Raw genomic sequence first — 20,119 nt, forward strand, 5'->3', positions numbered from 1 at the left:
TATGTGTGGGGTGTTGGGAAGGCCTCAGAGTCGGCCTGGAGCGATGATCCCCACCTCCATCGCGAGACTGTCTCCAGGCAGCCACTGTGTTGGGGGATTAGGCTGACCTGACACTTGAACTTGGGGGGGATGGGGGGGTGTGGGGAGGTCCCATTAGGTGGCCCAAGCCCCAGACAGGGGTCCAGCAGCCGTGCTGGGAGAAGGATTTCGGGCTAGGGGCTGCCAAGGTTGTGGGTGATGGGGATGGGAAAAGGTGTGTGTGGCGAGGAACAACACAGAGCGCCTGGGAAGCAGCGCATGGAGCATTAACGGGATTGAAAAGACAAATTGTAAGTAAGGCATATGTGGAATGTTGAGAGGGTCCTGGCTCCCCTGTCCCCTAACCCAGCCTCACCACCCTCCCGAGTCTCAGATTCCACCAGTGCTCCACCCGCATGGGCATTGTCCCTTATTTCATTTCCTCAAGAGTTGATCACCCTGTGAGAACAAATTAAACAACGCACTGCAGCAATATTAGCACAAAGATGAGGGGCAAGATTTTTACCCCCAAACTGGGGCCATGATCTTATGCTGCCAGCCAATGTACCGGTTTACCTGCACCATCCGGCTCCCTGAGCGCAAGCAGCAGGTAGCCAGTTACGGTCATTAAAAGGCTCACTAAGGCCACGGATCAGAGGTCGACTGGAATTTTCCGGTTGCCTGAGGGGCCTCGGCAGTATCGGGCCCCTAGCCCGAAATCCTTCTCCCAGCACAGCTGCTGGACCCTGTCTGGGGCTTGGGCCACCTAATGGGACCTCCCCACACCCCCCATCCCCCCAAGTTCAAGTGTCAGGTCAGCCTAATCCCCCAACACAGTGGCTGCCTGGAGACAGTCTCGCGATGGAGGTGGGGATCATCGCTCCAGGCCGACTCTGAGGCCTTCCCAACACCCCACACATATCCTGGCCACAGCTGCAACCACATGCTGTCCCTTGGAGGGGTTTCCCCTCCACAATCGTGGCCCAGGAACTGTGACCAATTTTTATTTGAAAGTATTTAAAGTTGTTGATAGACTGCCTCAGAATGGAGGACGTTACCTCTCCCCTATCTATACAGATACAGCTCCTGGGAGGACCCTCCAGCTTCAAGAGCCACCCTATCCTTAATTGGATGGCGAGCACACCCTCTGGTCACTAACTAGCCAAAATAAAATCACTGTTGGGTGACTGTTCCCGATACAGTTGGGGGGGGGGCGGTGTTAGGCTCAACCTGAAACACAAAATCCTGCCCCAGGAGTGTAGCACTTTTACCCAATTACTGCATCACCAGAGAACCAGAACAATCAGCTACTTAAATAAAAGTAAAATACTGTGGATGCTGGAAATCTAGAACAAAAACAAAAATACCTGGAAAAACTCAGCAGGTCCGACAGCATCGGCGGAGAGGGATACAATTGACGTTTCAAGTCCATATGACCCTTCATCAGAACTAAGACATATAGAAATGAGATGAAATATAAGCTGGTAGAAGTGGGTGGGAGAGGAAAACTCGATAGAGGGCCAGTGATAGGTGGAGGCCAAGAAGAGACTGCTAAAGATGTCATAGACAAAAGGACAAAGGGGTGTTGATGGCGGTGATGTGCTAATGTGGACTTTAAGGGAAGCAAGCTAATGGCAGATGGCTCCAGTGTGGGTGGAGTGGGGGGAAGGGATCGAAATGGGCTAAAAGGTGGAGATGAAACAATAGATCAAAATAAATTTTAAAATAGGAGGGAAAAGAAAAAATTGTAAAAAAATTATAAATTATTGGAAAAAGGGGGAATCAGAAAGGGGGTAGGGATGGAGGAGAGAGTTCATGATCTGAAATTGTTGAACTCAATATTCAGTTCGGAAGGCTGTAAAGTGCCTAGTCGGAAGATGAGGTGCTGTTCCTCCTGTTTGCGTTGAGCTTCACTGGAACATTGCAGCAGGCCAAGGACGGACATGTGGACATGAGAGCAGGGTGATGTGTCAAAATGGCAAGCGACAGGGAGGTCTGGGTCATGCTTGCGGACAGACTGAAGGTGTCCCGCAAAGCGGTCACCCAGTCTGCGTTTGGTCTCTCCAATGTAGAGGAGACTGCAATGGGAGCAGCGAATGCAATAGACTAAATTGAGGGAAGTGCAAGTGAAATGTTGCTTCACTTGAAAGGAGTGTTTGGGCCCTTGGATGGTGAGGAGTGGGGGGAAGTAAATCAGCTACTTCTTGGGCATGGAGCCAGGCTTAAAGCTTATTGGTATTAGGAATACAAATGCTTATTAACATCACAGGCAAGTCAAAACATTACAATGCTATTAAGGAATAACTACAGTCTGAGTCACACTTATGCACACTGCTCCACTGACTATTCATTGGTAAAATGTCTTGCAACGTAACATGGTAGTGGACATGCACACACTCCTTTCCTGAGTTCTGGGGATGGATCTGTACTAAAACTTTAATCTGTGCTGACACATACTGTGTATTCCCAGCATTTTCTGCTTTTATTGCTTACATGGCTTTCATCTCTGGAATCTCAATTCAAGTCCAGCTTTGATTTATGGTGCAAATCTTCTCTCTGCTGATTGTAAAGATTCCAAATTACACAGAATTTTACAGCACAGAAACTGGCCATTTGGTGCAACTGGTCTATGTTCCACAGGAACATCCTTTCACCTCATTTCATTTAATTTTATCAACATATCTTTCAATTCCTTTCTCCTTCTTGAACCTGCCTAGCTTTCCCTTAAACATGTCTATACTAATCAGCACTTGGTAAGCACAAAACAACAGCTTAATGATGATTTAATGCTGGGAAGTTCATACTGTCAGGAAGATCTGAAGGGATGACTAGAGTCAGAAGCAGGAATGTTAAGTGCACGTCAGATGCACCAGTTTATGAGGCTGAGGTGAAGTCGTATTGCTGGTGCAGAGTAGAGAGGTCTTTAACTTGTATCTATGCTATATCTGACCTGAGGTACTTAATTGAGCAGTGAGGATGAAACTATACCGTGCACCCAACCACTACTCTGCCTGACTTAGGAGTCTTTGATGTACACAGTAGAGGCAAAAAGTGAAAAATAATGTTCCACTCCCCAGTACTTACAACCCTTATCTTGATGGATACAAAACACAGCCACAAATGAATCTGCTTCTCAGAGAATTGAAATTAGAATTCTTACATTGCAAGGCTAAGGCTTGTTTTCTGTGAGAACAAAAACAAAAATACCTGGAAAAACTCAGCAGGTCTGACAGCATCTGCGGAGAGGGATACAGTGACGTTTCAAGTCCTTATGACCCTTCATCAGAACTAAGGCATATAGAAATGAGATGAAATATAAACTGGTAGAAGGGGGTAGGACAGGAGAGCTCGATGGGGGGGGCCAGTGATAGGTGGAGGCCAAGAAGAGACTGCAAAAGATGTCATAGACAAAAAGACAAAGGGGTGCTGATGGTGGTGATATTATCTAAAGGATGTGTTAATGGGGACATTAAGCTGGTGGCAGATGGCCCTAGTGCTGGTGGGGAGATCGAAATGGTTTACTGTGAGCTTTTGCCAGAATAGGAAAGTTGATTTTTATCAGTTTCTGATAAACTTTGCACCAGAAAGTGGTAGGGCAGACTAAGTGATTTAAAGATAATTTATTACAAAGATAAAATTAACTGCAATGGCTGCTATATATGAGCCAGACCACTTAGAGTTACTGCTAAGTAAACAGCTGTATAATTGAGTGAAATATTATTATTCTATACCTTGCTTTTGGAACAGTGTCATGTTTAGGGGAGTACAGTCAACTAACTCAGGCTTCAACATTGCAGACTGGTCGTTTCTTCACAGTTCTGCTTTCTGCTCAGCAGACTAGCTGAGGGATAAAAGCAAAAAATTGCGGATGCTGGAACTCCAAAACAAAAACAAAAATACCTGGAAAAACTCAGCAGGTCTGGCAGCATCTGTGGAGAGGAGCACAGTTAACATTTCGAGTCCGAATGACCCTTCAAGCTAAGGGAAGTATTGAGCATGAACTTGCAATTATGTCATGACAATAACTACTCAAAGCTGTCTCAAGTAAAGACACCTTTTGGTCATCATTACTGCTTTGCAACTTTGCACCATGGATTTCAAGTTATGACTGGGTAACAAGAAGGGATAAAGGATTAAACAGCCACTACTTTAAGCCTTGCATCCCTTTAGCTGCACCACAGACAGATGCTGAAACAACATCTGAGCAAACACAAGCAGTTTCATGCCTTCTAGCAATGTGCTGTGACTAGCCAGTAAGGATTGTTGAAGCCAATAGTGACCAAATGTCTCAGTGTTTCTGGTCTAGGGAGGAGAAAAAGTAACCTGAATTCTCACTTGAGTGTTTTCCAATGGCATCTACTAAGAATTCAAATTCAACCCTGCTACATTGTGCTACAGTCGACTTTATTGTCCAAGCACCCATGTCAAAAAGATTTAGTGCAGTGACACCAGCAAGCATCTATAGAATTGTACATCGTGTACAAGGGGGAAGTGAGGAGCAAAACAGAAAGAAATAGGACTAAAAACAGCAGACATAAATCATTAAAGTATAGCAAGGGGACCCCTAGTGGTATGAAGTGAGATCATACATACATACTCAAATGTATAACATACATTTATATAGTGCCTTTAACATATAAAAACATCCCAAAGTATAAGGAGAAAAAAGGATCTATGTCAAAGGAGGACATATTAAGAAGGATGACCAAAAAAAGTTGGTCAAAGAGGTGGGAGATGGGGGTTCCCAAATCACATTGAATTTTACAGCACAGAAACAGGCCATTTGGCTCGTGGTTTATTCTCCACAGGAATCTCCTTCCACTTTACGTCATCCAACCTGAACAACATATCCTTCAATTTCTTTCTCCTCGAGTGTCGCTGAAAAGAGACACTTTGTTGGAGCTTTTCGTCGTGCACTCATCAGGACCCTGGAAAGTACTGAAGATCAGAGGGGCCTTGGTGTGATTAGGCCATTCGGCCCATCGAGTCTGCCCAGCCATTCAATCATGGCTGATAAGTTTCTCAACCCCATTCTCCCGCCTTCTCCCCGTAACCTTTGATCCCCTTACCAACCAAGAACCTATCTATCTCGGTCTTAAATACGTACACTCAATGACCGGGCCTCCACAGCCTTCTGTGGCAATGAATTCCATAGATTCACCACTCTCTGGCAAAAGAAGTTTCTCCTCATCTCTGTTCTAAAAGGTCTTCCCTTTACTCTGAGGCTGTGCCCTCGGGTTCTAGTCTCTCCTACTAATGGAAACATCTTCCCCACGTCCACTCTATCCAGGCCTTTCAATATTCTGTAAGTTACAATCAGATCCCCCCTGATCCTTCTAAACTCCATCAAGTATAGACCCAGAGTCCTCAAACGTTCCTCATATGTTAAGCCTTTCATTCCTGGGATCGTTATTGTGAACCTTCTCTGGACCCTCTCCAGGGCCAGCACATCCTTCCTGAGATACGGGGCCCAAAATTGCTCACAATATTCTAAATGTGGTCTGACCAGAGCCTTATAAAGCCTCAATAGCACATCCCTGCTTTTATATTCTCGTCGTCTGAAAATAAATGCCAACATTGCATTTGCCTTCCTAACCACCAACTGAACCTGCAAGTTAACCTTAAGAGAATCCTGGACTAGGACTGCCAAGTCCCTTTGCACTACAGATTTCTGAATTCTCTCCCCATTTAGAAAATAGTCAATGCCTCTATTCTTCCTACCAAAGTGCATGACCTCACACTTCTCCACATTGTATTCCATCTGCCACTTCTTTGCCCATTCTCCTAACCTGTCCAAATCCTTCTGCAGCCTCCCCGCCTCCTCAATACTACCTGTCCATCCACCTATCTTTGTATCATCTGCAAACTTAGCCAGGATGCCCTCAGTTCCTTCATCTAGATCATTAATGTATAAAGTGAAAAGTTGTGGTCCCAACACTGGCCCTTGCGGAACTCCATTAGTCACCGGCCGCCATCCTGAGAAGGGCCCCCTTATCCCCACTATCTGCCTCCTGCCAGACAGCCAGTCTTCTATCCATGCTAGTACCTTGCCTCTAACACCATGGGCTCTTACCTTACTGAGCAGCCTCCTGTGCGGCACCTTGTCAAAGGCCTTCTGGAAGTCCAACTAGATAACACCCATTGGCTCTCCTTTGTCTAACCTACTCGTTATCTCCTCAAAGAATTCTAACAGATTTGTCAGGCATGATCTCCTCTTGATGAAACCATGCTGACTTTGCCCTATTTTACCATGCACTTCCAAATATTCTGAAATCTCATCCTTAATAATGGACTCTAAAATCTTACCAACGACCGAGGTCAGGCTAATCAGCCTGTAATTTCCTGTCTTTTGCCTCACTCCCTTCTTAAACAGGGGGATTACATTAGCGATTTTCCGGTCCTCTGGGACCCTCCCTGACTCCAGTGATTCCTGAAAGATCAACACTAACGCCTCCACTATCTCTTCAACTATCTCCTTCAGAACTCTGGGGTGTAATCCATCTGGTCCAGGTGATTTATCCACCTTTAGACCTTTCAGTTTTCCTAGCACCTTCTTCTTGGTAATGGCCACCATACTCACCTATACCCCCTGACTTTCTTGAACTTTGGGGATGTTACTCGTGTCTTCCACCGTGAAGACTGACGCAAAGTACCTATTCAGTTCCTCCGCCTTTTCTTTGTTCCCGAATACTACTCCTCCAGCATCATTTTCTAGCGGCCCAATGTCCACTTTTGCCTCTCTCTTACCCTTTATATATTTAAAAAACTCTTGCAATCTTCTTTATTACTGGCTAGTTTACCCTCATATTTAAATCTTCTCCCTCCTTATTTCTTTTTTAGTTGTCCTCTGTTGGTAGGCTTCCCAATCCCCTGGTTTCCCACTGCTCTGAAGATAGCAGGGCAGGTAGATAAGGTAGTTAAGGCAGCATATGAGATACTTGTATTCTATGCCTTGGCTAATAAACGCAAGAGCAGGGAGGTTATGCTGGAACTGTATAAATGCTGGTTAGGCCACAACTGGACTACTGTGTGCAGTTCTGGTCACCACATTATAGGAAGGATGTGACTGCACTGGAGAGGGTGCAGAGGAGATTTACCAAGATGCTGCCTGGGCTGGAGGGTCTGAGCTATGAGGAAAGATTAGGTAGGCTGGGGTTGTTTTCCTTGGAGCAACAAAGAGGGGTCAATAACCAGGGGACATAGATTTAAGGTAAGAGCTAGAAGGCTAAGAGGGGAGTTGAGGAGAAATTTTTTGCACCCAGAGAGTGGGAGGAGTTTGGAACTTTCTGCCTGAAAGGATGGTTGAGTCAGAAACTCTTATAATATTTAAGAAGTATCTAGATATTCACTTGCATTATCATAACCTTCAGGGTTATGGGCCAAGCGCTGGAAAATGGGATTAGTGTAGTCAGATCTTTGTTGACTGGCACAGACACATAGGACCGAATAGCCTCCTTCTGTGCTGTAGATGTCTATGAGACAATTTTATACTGCATAAAAGAGTGCTGATTGGTTGGCAAGTGGATGCTGTTTACAAGAGGTGTTGCCATGGAGAATGCACCAGTTAATGGTGGCTGACAGTTAACTGCAAAGCATTGCTTGAAATTTAAACCAAGCAGCTTGACTCTGGTCAAGGCATTGCCCTGAGGAACGAACCAGCGAATGGCAGTCACTTATTTTGTTTAGCTGAAACAAGCGCAATGTGTTTTGGAGTTCATTCTGTCTGCAGAGATATGTGTATTAACATATGTTGCTTACAGTACAGGCAAATGCACCACACTGCAAGCCCGACTGACAATCTTAAACTGGTTGTCAGCATAATTTTCAGCACATTGAGGATTATTTAGCAAATGTCCAATTGCGGAATCGTATCTAATACTGGACACTTTTAAGTTTTGCAAGCACGGACTAGTTGAGTATGGTCTGTACCTTGCTTGTTGCAAACAGTGGAGGGACATGCTGTTTGATACAATCCGCCAGTCTTAGCATCACACTGGCACTGAAATTCATATATCACATTACTCATTTGTGCGATAGGCAGAATGGCTTTTTCATTGACGGTAGCATCTAGTTAGTGGCAAATACCACTCGTGTTGCTACTGTATAGTAGCAGTGGGAAACAGCTAGTTTCACCTGTTGTTCAAATTTTTGAGATAGATTGCCCTAGAAGGGCAAGGTAAAGTAGACTGGGCACTTTTCAGGGCCAAAAAAGTGATGGCCTTAGGCCCATTCATGAGTTGCACAAGATAAGCACAAAATAATCTGATCAGGGTAGCCATTATTCTGCAGGATACCTTTGATGCGCCCTATTTCAGCATCAAGCTTGCATGGTGAGAAAATGGCTTAGTTCCTATTTACAAGGTTGCCGATAAGGGCAATCTCATAGCGCGTGCAACTGCAAGAATCCCAATGCGTGTATTGACCAGTGACAGTAGGCTTGCAGTAAATCGTGGTAGAGAACACCCAGCAGATTTCGCAACTAGTACATCAAGGAATGGGAGTTCATTTGGCTGCTCCATTTCAAAGGTGAATTTGAGCGCAGGATGGAGCCCATTAAGACATGCTAGGAATTTATTACATGCTGCTACGGATTTAAATATAGCGAACATATTATCCACAGGTTGGAAATACGCAAGGAGTAGAAGGTTGGGTGTCATTCCATCAAAGACACGTTTCTCATGGGATTCAACAAAGGTGCTTGCAACAGCTGGGCCTAGAAGGGGATCCCATGGCAACACCATCTATTTGGGCATACATGGTGTCGTTAAAGCTGAACTCAACTGCACGAGTTGCTGAATTCATAAGCTCAATGAATACTGATTCACACAATGGTGGCAGGTCTAAATCGCCATGATATAGTGCTGCAATGCAAATATCTATTGCTTCCTTAACATTGGTGGATAGGCTATCAGTGCCAAATGAGTACATGGACACAGCATTGCTATCAATATGCAAGTCCTATATGGTTTTCGCAAACGTGAAGAAATCCTTCACTGTGTATGCGGAAAACTTGTTCAAAACTGGTTGCAACAATTCACCCTTTTTTCCAACCAGTCAGCACTCTCTTCTCATACAGTATAAAGTTGTTGCTTCCCATGACATTGGTATTCTTGCGATTGTCCTGATGAGTACAAAACGAAAAGCTTTGACAAAATGTCTTCTGTCAGCAATACTCAAGATCTGGACTTCCAAACAATTATCCTTCCTCCTTCTTGTACCCATCCAGCAAGACAGGATCCAGGGCTGAGGATGGGTTAGGGAATCATAATTTGATGTGCAAGGGGACAAAGGAAAAGGTGAACGCTATGATCTCCTTGCACTTGCTGTTGGAGATGAGACTAGAGGGGCAGAAGGGGCATTTGGGAGTGAAAGATGGAAGAGTTATCTTCACTCTCCAGAATGATCCTGCTGCTGTGGGTGGCTTTGGAAGGACAGTGAGCCTTGTCCCAGCCAGGGCTGGTGGATGGCTGACTAATCATTATGTGCCAGAATCACTCTGATGTCCACCCCTTAAGGACTGGATGAGAGACAGTGAAGATTTTGTGACGAGGGCATCAGAAGCAAAGACAGTTGTTTATTTTTGCTCTTTGTCCAATTTAAATATTGGGAGAGCAAACATAGCAATGGCTCAGTAGTGTGAGGGAATATATCTTCAGAAAAATTGCAGAACATTAAATTTTGGACATTCATCCACCGGAGTTAATTTTTAAAGTTTAAAAGTATGCCATTCTTCAACAAACCATGGGTCAAGATAGATGTCCAATGAGGAACATCTGGAGAGGAACACCTGGAGAGGGAATAGGTACTTTGTATACCTAAGTTAACAAAGAACTGCTGTTGCCAGGCTAAAGTCTCTTGCTGATTGATTAAAAACACCTGGCCTGAGCAAAGATGTTCAAATTATTTGAACATCTTAATCTTTAAAAGTATGTGTGTTTGTGTGTGTGCGTGTGTCTGTTGGGGTGGTGGGTGGGAAAGAGAGGCAGGGTGCCTTAGAAGTAAGCTGCAAAAAAAAAAAAGACACCCTTTCCCTCTCTCTGCACCACTTTTGTTAAACTTTCCTCAAACATCTCATCAGACAACTCACAACTTTGCAGACTTTCAGAAAAATAGATAAGAAAGAGTCATCAAGGACAGTTTTACCAACAAATATGTCTGAAAGAACTTCCAGATCTATTGTGACCAGAATTCAAATGTTATCCTTTTCAAAGGAAACATTCCCATACTCCAGCCTCTGCAGGGGACAGTTTTTATTTTGACCTTTTTTTGTGTGCGAGCACATGTGTAAATACGTATGTATGTATGGGGGCACAAGAATCTGTTTTTTTTGAAAGGTGAAAATCATTACACTTCCAAACTACAACTTGTATGTTAACCAGTTTATTAACTTGTTTTTAAAAAGTAGTTTGTTTTATAATAAATCAAATTTTTGGTGTTTACTGAAAGAAGCCTGGTTAGAGACTACTTATGCTAGGAATAACAGTATCAAAGGGAAACAATTGGCCAGTTTTGAGGATGAGCTAGACATTTAAACTATTGTTACGACCTGTGGAAAGGTGTGGCTAGAATTGACTATGCACTCCTCCCATCTCGATTCGTAACAGTAGGTAAATCACCATGTGGTGTGGTACTGAATTATATAGAACATAAAGCGGCCATGTTGATTGCCAGCTTGTACTGTTACCCATTCTCATTTGGGATGACAGTGTGACTACTAGAACCAGGCCTCAGAAAAGAGGAAAAATATCAACAGCCAAGGTTCCAATATTGATCAAAAATATTCAAGACAATTATTGGGACCAGTATGTAGTCATCCGCCTGTGTGCTCAAATGGCCCCCTTTCTTTACTTGCAGCTGTCACTCCTGTTTCTCCATGCCCAGCTTCAAAATCTTGACTATTGCAATAGAATCTTTTATTTACGCTTAGGCTGACACAGCAGTTTTATATATTTAGGTCCCTCAACTAACAGATTATTTGGCACTTAATCACAATATTCTTTATGGGATGGCATTGTGCATAAAGTAGCTGGTGTGTCTAATGCATAACAACAGCAATTATACCTTAAAACACTTAAATTATATGTCAAGGGCTGACCTAAAAAAAGTCTTTAAAACTACGAAAGGTTTTGATTGTGTAGACGGATAGAATGTTTTGACTGTGGGAAGAGCAAATCTAGAGGCCATCAATATAAAATAATCATTGAGAAATCCAATAGGGAATTCAGAAAATTCTTTACCCGTAGAGTGGTGATAATGTGGAGCTCGCTACTACAAGGGTTAGTTGAAGCGGATAAAATGGATGTATTTAAAGAGAGCTAAGCATATGAGGAAGTGAATGAAGGGCTATGTTGACAGTTACATGAGGAAAAGCGGATGGAAGCTTGAGTAAAGCATAAATGTGACATGACTGGTTGGGCCAAACGAAGGGGAAAACACCCAACATCTTTTACTCTATGAACAATTCATGACCATCACTCTATTTAGGAATGGGATGTGCTGGTTGACAATGAATAATTACCCTTGAGAAGACAATGTTGAGCAACCTTCTTAAACCATTGCAGTCCATTACGTGTTCTGGGTACACATAGTGCTATTAGGAAGCTAGTTCCAGGATTTTGACACACGGCGGTAAAGACTGGCAGTATAGCTCCAAGTCAGGTTGGGAGATGAATTGGAGGGAAACTTGTAGGTGTTGGTGTTCCCATGCATCTGCTGCCCTTGTCCTTTTAGGTGGAGGAGGTTATGGGTTTGGAAAGTTCTGCTGAAGGAGCCTTGGAGAGTTGCATGCAGTGCACTGTACTACCAATGTATTTTTCCACCACATTGTTCTATTAATTTGCTGGTTAAGGATAAATACAAACAACGACTGGTTGGGCCAAGTAGCCTATCACGATGTGGCAACTGTATAAAAAAAAACATGAAACTCAAGACATTTTGAAAGTCTGATGCTAGCTGAAACTTTACACCACCCATATAAGATGAAAGATACCAGGTCAAAGATACCAGGTCAGTTGTACACCATCCCAATTTTCCATTGACTTCAAGGTTGCCAACACCAAGGTGCAAATAACCAGGCACAGCTAAGGATTTGCCCATTGTGTGTCCCTGATGCAATTTGCCATCTTACATTGTAATTATGATTCTTCTGCCTATGCAACTGCACCCCAGCATGGGGCCAGGTTCAGAACCTAACTCCATTTAGGAAAGCTTTTGTTAAATGAAGCTCATCTTCACACACCTCATGTCCAAATCTTTTCTGTGAAAAATGGCCACATAACCCTGAATTGCAACAGACTTGGTATAAACAGAAAATACAACTGGACAACAGTAAAATAAACTTCAGCTTTCAGTTCTGAAAAGTTATGACACCAAAAATATGACACACACACACACACTATTTTAAACTGGCATTCTTCCCTTGGAAGGAGTTTTTTCTTTTATGATGCTTTTCTTTTTCAAACATGTCACTTTGAAACTCTGCTTCCATATTGTTACTCCAGCCTCTCTAGAAAGGCTCGTGTTGAAGTGGACACTGTATATGGTGCACTACCAAATTTTAGTGTGTGTTTTTTCTTAAGCTGTGACCTTACTAAACCCAAGCCAGAGAAATAAAAAGCTGTAGTATTAATGTGGTTCAGTTGGTAGGACTTTTTGTGTCACAATTCTAGTTAATTTCTTCTGCACATCTGTTTAAAAATCCCCAGGTCTCTCAGTTCATGCATCCGTTTTAAAATTGTACCATTTAGCTTAAAATGCTTCTCATTTTTCCCTACCAAAATAAATCACTTCACACTTCTTTTAAATTTTATCTGCCTTATGGCTGCCTATTTCAAGTCTATGTGCTCCTGAAATCTGTTGATATCCTCCTACTCTCCAAAACTGCATTCCAAGTTTCATATCATCTGCAAACTTTGAAATTATGGAGAGGATTTTCTCCCCGTTGGGTGGGCCGGTCAGGAGAGGGTACAGAGCCAATCACCGCCCATGATCGCTGCGCGCCGCCATTTTACGTAGGCAGGTCAATTAAGGCCCACCCAGCGTGACACACAACTGGTAGCACTCAGTGCTGTGTGGGCAGGGGAGGGGGGGTGGAGGAGGGAGAGTCGGGGCCTGCGCTCTTTCGCGCACGCATGCGAAAGAGCGCAGAAATCTCCAAGGCAGCTCTGTGCCTCAGGGAGATAAAGTTCAATGACAAAGAAGGTAAAAAAAAAATAAAAATAAAATTATTCAGACATATCCCCTCATGACAGTGTCACATGAGCTGGGACATAAATAAAAATTGATGAAAATTCATAAATAATTAATAAACATTTCATGAAACCTCATCTTGCCCGTGGATGAGGTTTCATGAGAAATGCGAAGGCCGTCCGGGCTCTTCGCCTGCCAACCTTAAGGTTGGATGGGCAGCCCTTACAATTGCTTTAATTAGTTCATTAATGGCCTTAACAGGCCTTTAACAGTTCAGCAGGCATGCAACTGACTTTGGTGCACGCCCGCCGAACGGAAGATCAGAATGACGCACAGTCGCATCATTTTACGCCTCGGCATGCGGGGTATAACCAGGTCATTTATGTCAGGAAAAGTAAAGGCCCAAATACCAACCCCTAGGGAACACCACTGTATACTTCCCTCCAATCTGCAAGACAACTGTTCACTACTACTATCAGCTTGCAGTCCCTTAGCCAATTTTGTATTCAAACTGCCACTCTACTCCCATGGGCTGTAATCTTACTAATAAATGTCATTTATCAAATGCTTACTTAAAGTCCACACCCACAAAATAAAACTGCACTGCCCTCATCAACCCTGTTACAAAGAACATATTCAAGTGACAATAGAGGTACATTTCTCATATTTAACTAAAGAACTACTCTTCTAAATTCTACTTCAAGAAACTATTGATCTGAAGTGCAATGCAACAAAAAGGCATTATTAAAAATAAAAACTTTGTGCACTTTGGAACACTACTGCCATGTAACTTAATGTCTCACCCTTTTGCAAAGAATGCAGTGTTTTCTGCTGCAGACTGTGGTCTGGGATTGAATGTTAATGTATTATTTAAGGATGGGAAGTTGGAGTACATCCCAGCCATTAATTGTGACAATCTGTGCCCAGTGCAGTCATAGCAGCATGGGAGGGGGAAATCAGAGCTGCATACAATCCTGTTACAATTTCTGTCGTAATGCAATATTTACTTCATTGCTTAAAAATCTTCTTTCTATCTTTAAAGCTTTAACCATGAACCCACCCCCAACCCCAGCTGCTTTTGATACTTGGCTCATGACGCTGTGCTCCTGGTGACAGCTTCTATTTGTGCTTTCTCCTGGCCTCTCAAGAAATATATTTCCATCCTTTGGTTTTTGATCCTTGGAATTAAAAAAAATACGTAGAGCGAGCTGGAGGAGCGAAGAAGAATCTGGGCTGCGTCCTGCCGGAGGCTGGTATGGTACTACCAACTGAAGTGTATTAGGAATTAAGCACATGGTTGTACGCAGCGAAACAGCATAGTCCCACTTTGCATAGTCAATTTCTTACAATGACCTTTCCTATTTTCTGTACAGGTAAATGTGATGATTGAACCAAGTGGGTTGGAATGGTTATGTTGTGCCCATGGTTTGTGATTGTACTTGTTATGAAATAATGAATTGATACATGCACCAATCTAGCTGCTGGGCGAATGGATCGTAATGTGCTAGCAGAAAGCTATTAGCTTGTGCTTTTAACTGTTTAATCCTGACTGTTATTGATATAATTGCAGTAAATCTCAATGACAGGTGTAAAACTTGCACTTTGGGAGAGCACACCGCACCATTCCAGTAACCTTCACCGATCCAAAGTTCCATCTCCTCTACACGCGTTGTTTGCATACAATTATCAAATAGAAGTCGAGAGAAGTAAAAGATTATTCCCACAGTAGAAAAGGGAATAAACCACTTTATTTGAGCTGAAGAATGTAATTCCAAGGTAAGCACAGAAAACAGCTTAAGGGGGCACAGATGCAACTATCAAATGTTGCAATGTAAATACATGTAGAACCTGATTATGAGCCAAGGTTGTATATGTCATAGCTCTCTGAAATTAGACATACACATTCCACATCAAAATTGCACTAGGTACAGTTTTTTCAATTTGCTGCTATTTCAAAGAGAAACATTCTCATTTGTCACATCAGCAATGTTTCTTTCACCTGTGGCTTTCCTGATGTAAAGATCAGGAGGCACACCATATTTCAGGAAGCCAGGTCTTTAAAGAGTAATGCCTAATATTTTCATTTGATGTTTGCAAATCTTCAACTTCACTAAAAAAGATAAAATTTATCCAATCCAAATCAAGACTAGAATTCAGTACACTAGATGCATGAATCTACTCTCGTCAAAGCAACTGGGTCAACCATTTCAATGTTTTTGCAAAGGTTTACGTCAATATATGGATTTTCTTTTGCAAAAAATAGAACTTTACAGCATTCTACTGCTATGATATGGAGTGGTAGTACACAGGTTTGTGCCTGCAAGTTCTCACAAGGAAAGGATTTTCAACCTCAGTGATGCTATTGGGAAAAGCATTGTCCAAAAGTTGTCATGTGCAAGTCACCCCGGCAGCCTTGTGTTCTTCTTGCAATCGTCACAAATGGCAATGACTAAGGGTTGGTGCATACCTTGTTAAAATACCACATCCATAAAAATTAATGTTATTTGCAAAATTAGAGATGGATGCTAGATTTTCCAAGATCCAAGCCATGGCTTCAGAAAGACTGGATGCACAAAAAAAAAACCGATTCAAAATGAACAGTTCACTTAGTCTTGTTACTTGTTCAGAGAACAATCTACCAATCCGTGCTCACCAGGTTCCACAGGTAATCACAAATAAAACTCTCCGAGTGCTTAGTAGAGTCGATGTTAATGGGCTGCGGTATACCCATCCCAAAATGAACTGAGAAAAATAGTTAAGGAAATCATTGCATACAAGTCAATTCCAACAAATAATATTCCACTTTCTACCACTTATATGGATATAATCGATGAAATAAGCAGCTCTCAGGTTAACACAAAAAAATCCACCGATATGTTTCATTTGAGAGGAATTATTTTATTAAAAAAGGCAGAATATTGAGTTGGTGATATTCGAGTGCAATAGCAGAAATAAATGTTAGATTTGGATCATAATCCTTCGCAATGTGAGTTCCCAAAATTCACCAGCATGTCGAAAGAGAAATGAAATATATGACCCAATTGAGCACCATAACTTTTTTTAGAATTAAATTTTCTGGTGTAGCTATCCATCTCAGTTTTAGTTATCTCCAAGCAAACAAGTTATCCAATTTCCTAAACGTTAAGACCTAATCGAAGATCGCTACATGATTTTCAGCATGCCCAACCCACTAGAATTCATAAATCAAACTGCTCTTGAATGTTATTGATAATTTGTTTCTCACTGCCATGGACTCTTGCTTTCCACTTTTCTGACACTATGCAATTTTTCAGTTACTCTCACACCAAGCTTACATTTCCATCAAGATTGAATCAGCAATGAAATTTCTCAAGTTCAACTAATTACGCATAGCTAGAAATAAAGAAGTTTTCAGCAGAGAAGGCAACCAATTTATGAGAGTTTTTTGCAATTTTCCTCATTCATTGATATTCTTGCCTTCAATTCAAATTAAATTCCCACATTTCCTCCATAAAAAAGGAGAACAAAACCAGAGATTATAGAGCTATTAGTCCAGCATCTTTCGCAGGGGAGGTCTTGGAATCTATAATTAAGGACAGAGTGACTGAGCACTTGTTTGAACTGATTACAGAGAAAAAATGGATTTATAAAGGGTAGGTTGTAAACTGAATTGATTTTTATAGGAAGTAACTAAAGTAGTGGATAGGGAAAATGTCTCTGGATGTAGATCACATGCATTTCCAGAAATGACTTCCAGAAGGCATTTGATAAGTCTCCATGTAACAGACGGTTAGCTAAGAATAAAGCTCATAGATTAAAGGCAAATTATTGACCTGGTTAAGAGATTGGTCAGGCAGAAGATAGTAAGGATAAAGGATACTTACTCAAATTGAAAGGAAGTGGTTAGTGGTTTCCCACAAGGATCTGGGCTGTGTCTTCAACTATTTACTATGTTTATTAATGACTTAAGAGAGTATCACAATAGAGAGCCATTAATCCTTGTTTGCCAATGACACAAAGACTGGTGGCTTAGTAGGTAGTGTAGAAAGATAATTATAAGCTATTAATAGATTAACCGAGTGGGCAAAACTGAGCTAGTTGGATTTCAATGCAGGAAAGTGTGAGGTCATCCATTTTGGACCAAAGGGGATTATTACATAAATGACAAACTGCAAACAGTAAAGGTCCAAAGAGGTTCAGAACTCCACATACACAGATCACTAAAATGTAGTGATCATGTACAAAAAGTAATCAAACAGGCTAATGGAATGTTAGCCTTTATAACTAGAGGGCTGAAATAGAAAAAGGAGGCTATACAAACTCCTTGTTAGACCACACCTGGAGTACTGCGCACAGTTCTGGGCACCAAACCTTAGAAAGAGTACCTTAGCCTTGGAAGGCATGCCATGTAGATTCACCAGAATATTACCAGGGCTCCAAGGGTTAGACTATAAGAGGTTTATGCTTACATTCCAGGGAATGCAAAAGCTTAAGGAGTAATATGATTGAGCTTTTTTTAGGATTTTGAAAGGAATGAATTCAGTAGAGAACTTTTCCCACTAGTGGAAGAGCCTAGGACAAGAGGCTGTAAACTTAAAAGAGCCAGGCCATTCAGGAGTGAGAATAGGAACAAATCATGGTAGAATGCAGAACTCTCACCCATTAAAATCAGTAGATGCTATCTAAATTAATCATTTATATCAGAGGTCAACAAATGTTTTTAAGCCAAACCTATTAAGAGATTTTGGAGCCAAGGCAGGAGGATGGAGTTAGGACAAATCAGCCATCATCTCAATAAATGGTAGGGAACTGGCTCGAGGGGTTGAATGGTCTAATACTCCTGTTGCTTAAGCTGTTTCCAAGAAATTCAGTTTCCTCTTTTATGCCAATTACTTTTCCCTCAACAACTTACAGGTGAAAAAAATGTATTGGTTGGGGTGGAGGGACTTTATTGAATTCAAGATCATACTATCATGCTGTACTCAAACTCAATTTTCTCCCAGGCTTTATAGAATGGAACTCTCCAGTCTTTATTCTCCTGAATTTTTTTTAAAACCATGACAATACTTGTTAATTCATCCATTTCTATCATTCTAAACATTGGTGGTCCCACATCTAGCTTCCACTACTTTTACCAAATTCACAAATGAAAGGATACCGCCTTTTACAAGAGAAGAGTCACTGTCATAGTCCCAAATGATCTTAGTGACCTTATGGAAGATATGAGCCAAGTACCTGCATGAAATCATATACAAATATAAGCACCTCACATAAGACATGACATGTTGTGAACTGACAGCAAAACCATTTAAGTTGAGACAAAATCATTTTTGTGACATATAGTATGCCATGCCGCACCTCATAATGTAGTAGAAAATGTATCATCTCATAACAGCTAGGTTAGGAGAAATGTTTCTCCCCCCCACTGAAATCATGAACCATCCTGCTCATATACGGTTATGGTAGCTGGTGCAGAATGACCACTGGCAGAAGTCTGAGTGTAAATTGCTGGCACATCTGCTGAGAAGCAGCTAGTGTTTTAAGTGCACCAGTTAATTTTTCATTTTCGTGCCATAAACTAGTTTTTGTACTCCCATATTAGATGGCCTGGGAACAAGTAATCTTTCATAATGTCAGCTACTCAAAAGTCCTCTAAAGATAGATGTTCATCCTTCTGTGCTGTGCAGAAGCAGCCAGCTCACCTCCCTTCATATGTTAGCAAACAGCCTGACAGAGTTCAAGAATTTGACTTTCTAATGCTCCGTGATGCAGCATAGCATAAAGACAAGTATATCTTTAGTAAATCTGTGTGTTACTTTAAAACTTACTTGGAAGAAGGAATAACCACTGTTGTGTCTTCAGCTACCTCTTCTTCCATTTTGGATATTTCTTTGTCAGTCCTTTCAAGCTCTTCCAGCTCTTTTTGTAACTGTGTGGCTTTTGTATATTAAGGAAAGGAATAGTATATGATCAGTTATTATAAAATTGTCCCTGCTTTGTATGAGCTGGATACACTAATGTTTCACAAGGTGCAAGTGAAACTAATAATAAAACTTGAATTTACTTAGTGCTCGTCACATTATCAACATCTCTAAAGCTTTTGAATTACATTTATACTGTACTGATTTATAGGCGTAAATTATTTTGGAGCAATAAAACCCATTTGTGGGTGATTGTTTGTAACATTGTTTGAATTAAACAATGTCACATCGAAGTATGTCATCCAAGTTGTCATCTTCATACTCCAAACTAAACATGAACGGCTTACTAAACAGGTAACATCACAGCTATGTTTGTTTCCATCCTCACTCAATACCCACATTTCCAGCTCACGCAGCAGGAACTGGGCCGATTTTTGCCTCAATTACCCAAAACCCACCAATTAGCTAGCTCAGATATAACTATGGTCAAACCAGAGATCCTCTGAGTTTTCATATTTCAACTATTCATTAGCTCAACCAGCTGATAGGAAATGGACTTACTAGTCCAAGATTTGATTCAAAGATGCAATTGCGCAGGTAGCATACACCATTAATGCAGTACCAGAGTTGTTTAATGCAGAAAACCAAAACGTTTGAGCGCCAACCTGTGGTAGAAAACATTTACTTCAAAGCCCAAGTGAAGTTACTCCATTCTGCATCCAGCTTATTAGAAGTTAATCTCCAGCACAACAAGTTGACAAAAAAACAAAGCAATTTGTCTTAAATAAAAATAGAAAATTCTGGAATTACTCAGGTCAAGCAGCATCTGTGCAGAGAGAAACAGAGTTAACATTTCAGGTCAAGGACCTTTCTTCCAAACTGAAGTAATTTGTCAGTTTGAGCACATTACAGTTTTCTAATCTAATTAGGCACTTAAAAAAATCAATAGTAAAGGATATTTGAGTTCTGCTTCTTTCTCAGAATTCAGTTGCTGACTCTTTTTCCACTCTTCC

At 41.6% G+C, this 20,119-nt stretch overlaps 1 protein-coding gene across 2 annotated transcripts in view; it reads right to left on the minus strand.

Moving 5' to 3' along the window:
* The window catches only part of spc24 (SPC24 component of NDC80 kinetochore complex), a 145,597-nt gene that overhangs the window by 120,979 nt on the left and 4,499 nt on the right, over positions 1 to 20,119 (minus strand). For both annotated transcript variants that reach the window (XM_041177104.1, XM_041177105.1), the window contains exons 3-6: positions 20,066 to 20,119; positions 19,014 to 19,118; positions 18,344 to 18,420; positions 15,860 to 15,948 (exon numbers count right to left, since the gene is read on the minus strand). The exon at positions 20,066 to 20,119 is cut by the window's right edge and continues 91 nt beyond it. In XM_041177104.1, the coding sequence (XP_041033038.1) occupies positions 15,860 to 15,948; positions 18,344 to 18,420; positions 19,014 to 19,118; positions 20,066 to 20,119 (325 nt within the window). The remainder of the gene's footprint in view (positions 1 to 15,859; positions 15,949 to 18,343; positions 18,421 to 19,013; positions 19,119 to 20,065) is intronic.

The sequence above is a fragment of the Carcharodon carcharias genome, chromosome 30, assembly GCF_017639515.1.
Source record: "Carcharodon carcharias isolate sCarCar2 chromosome 30, sCarCar2.pri, whole genome shotgun sequence".
NCBI lineage: Eukaryota > Metazoa > Chordata > Chondrichthyes > Lamniformes > Lamnidae > Carcharodon > Carcharodon carcharias.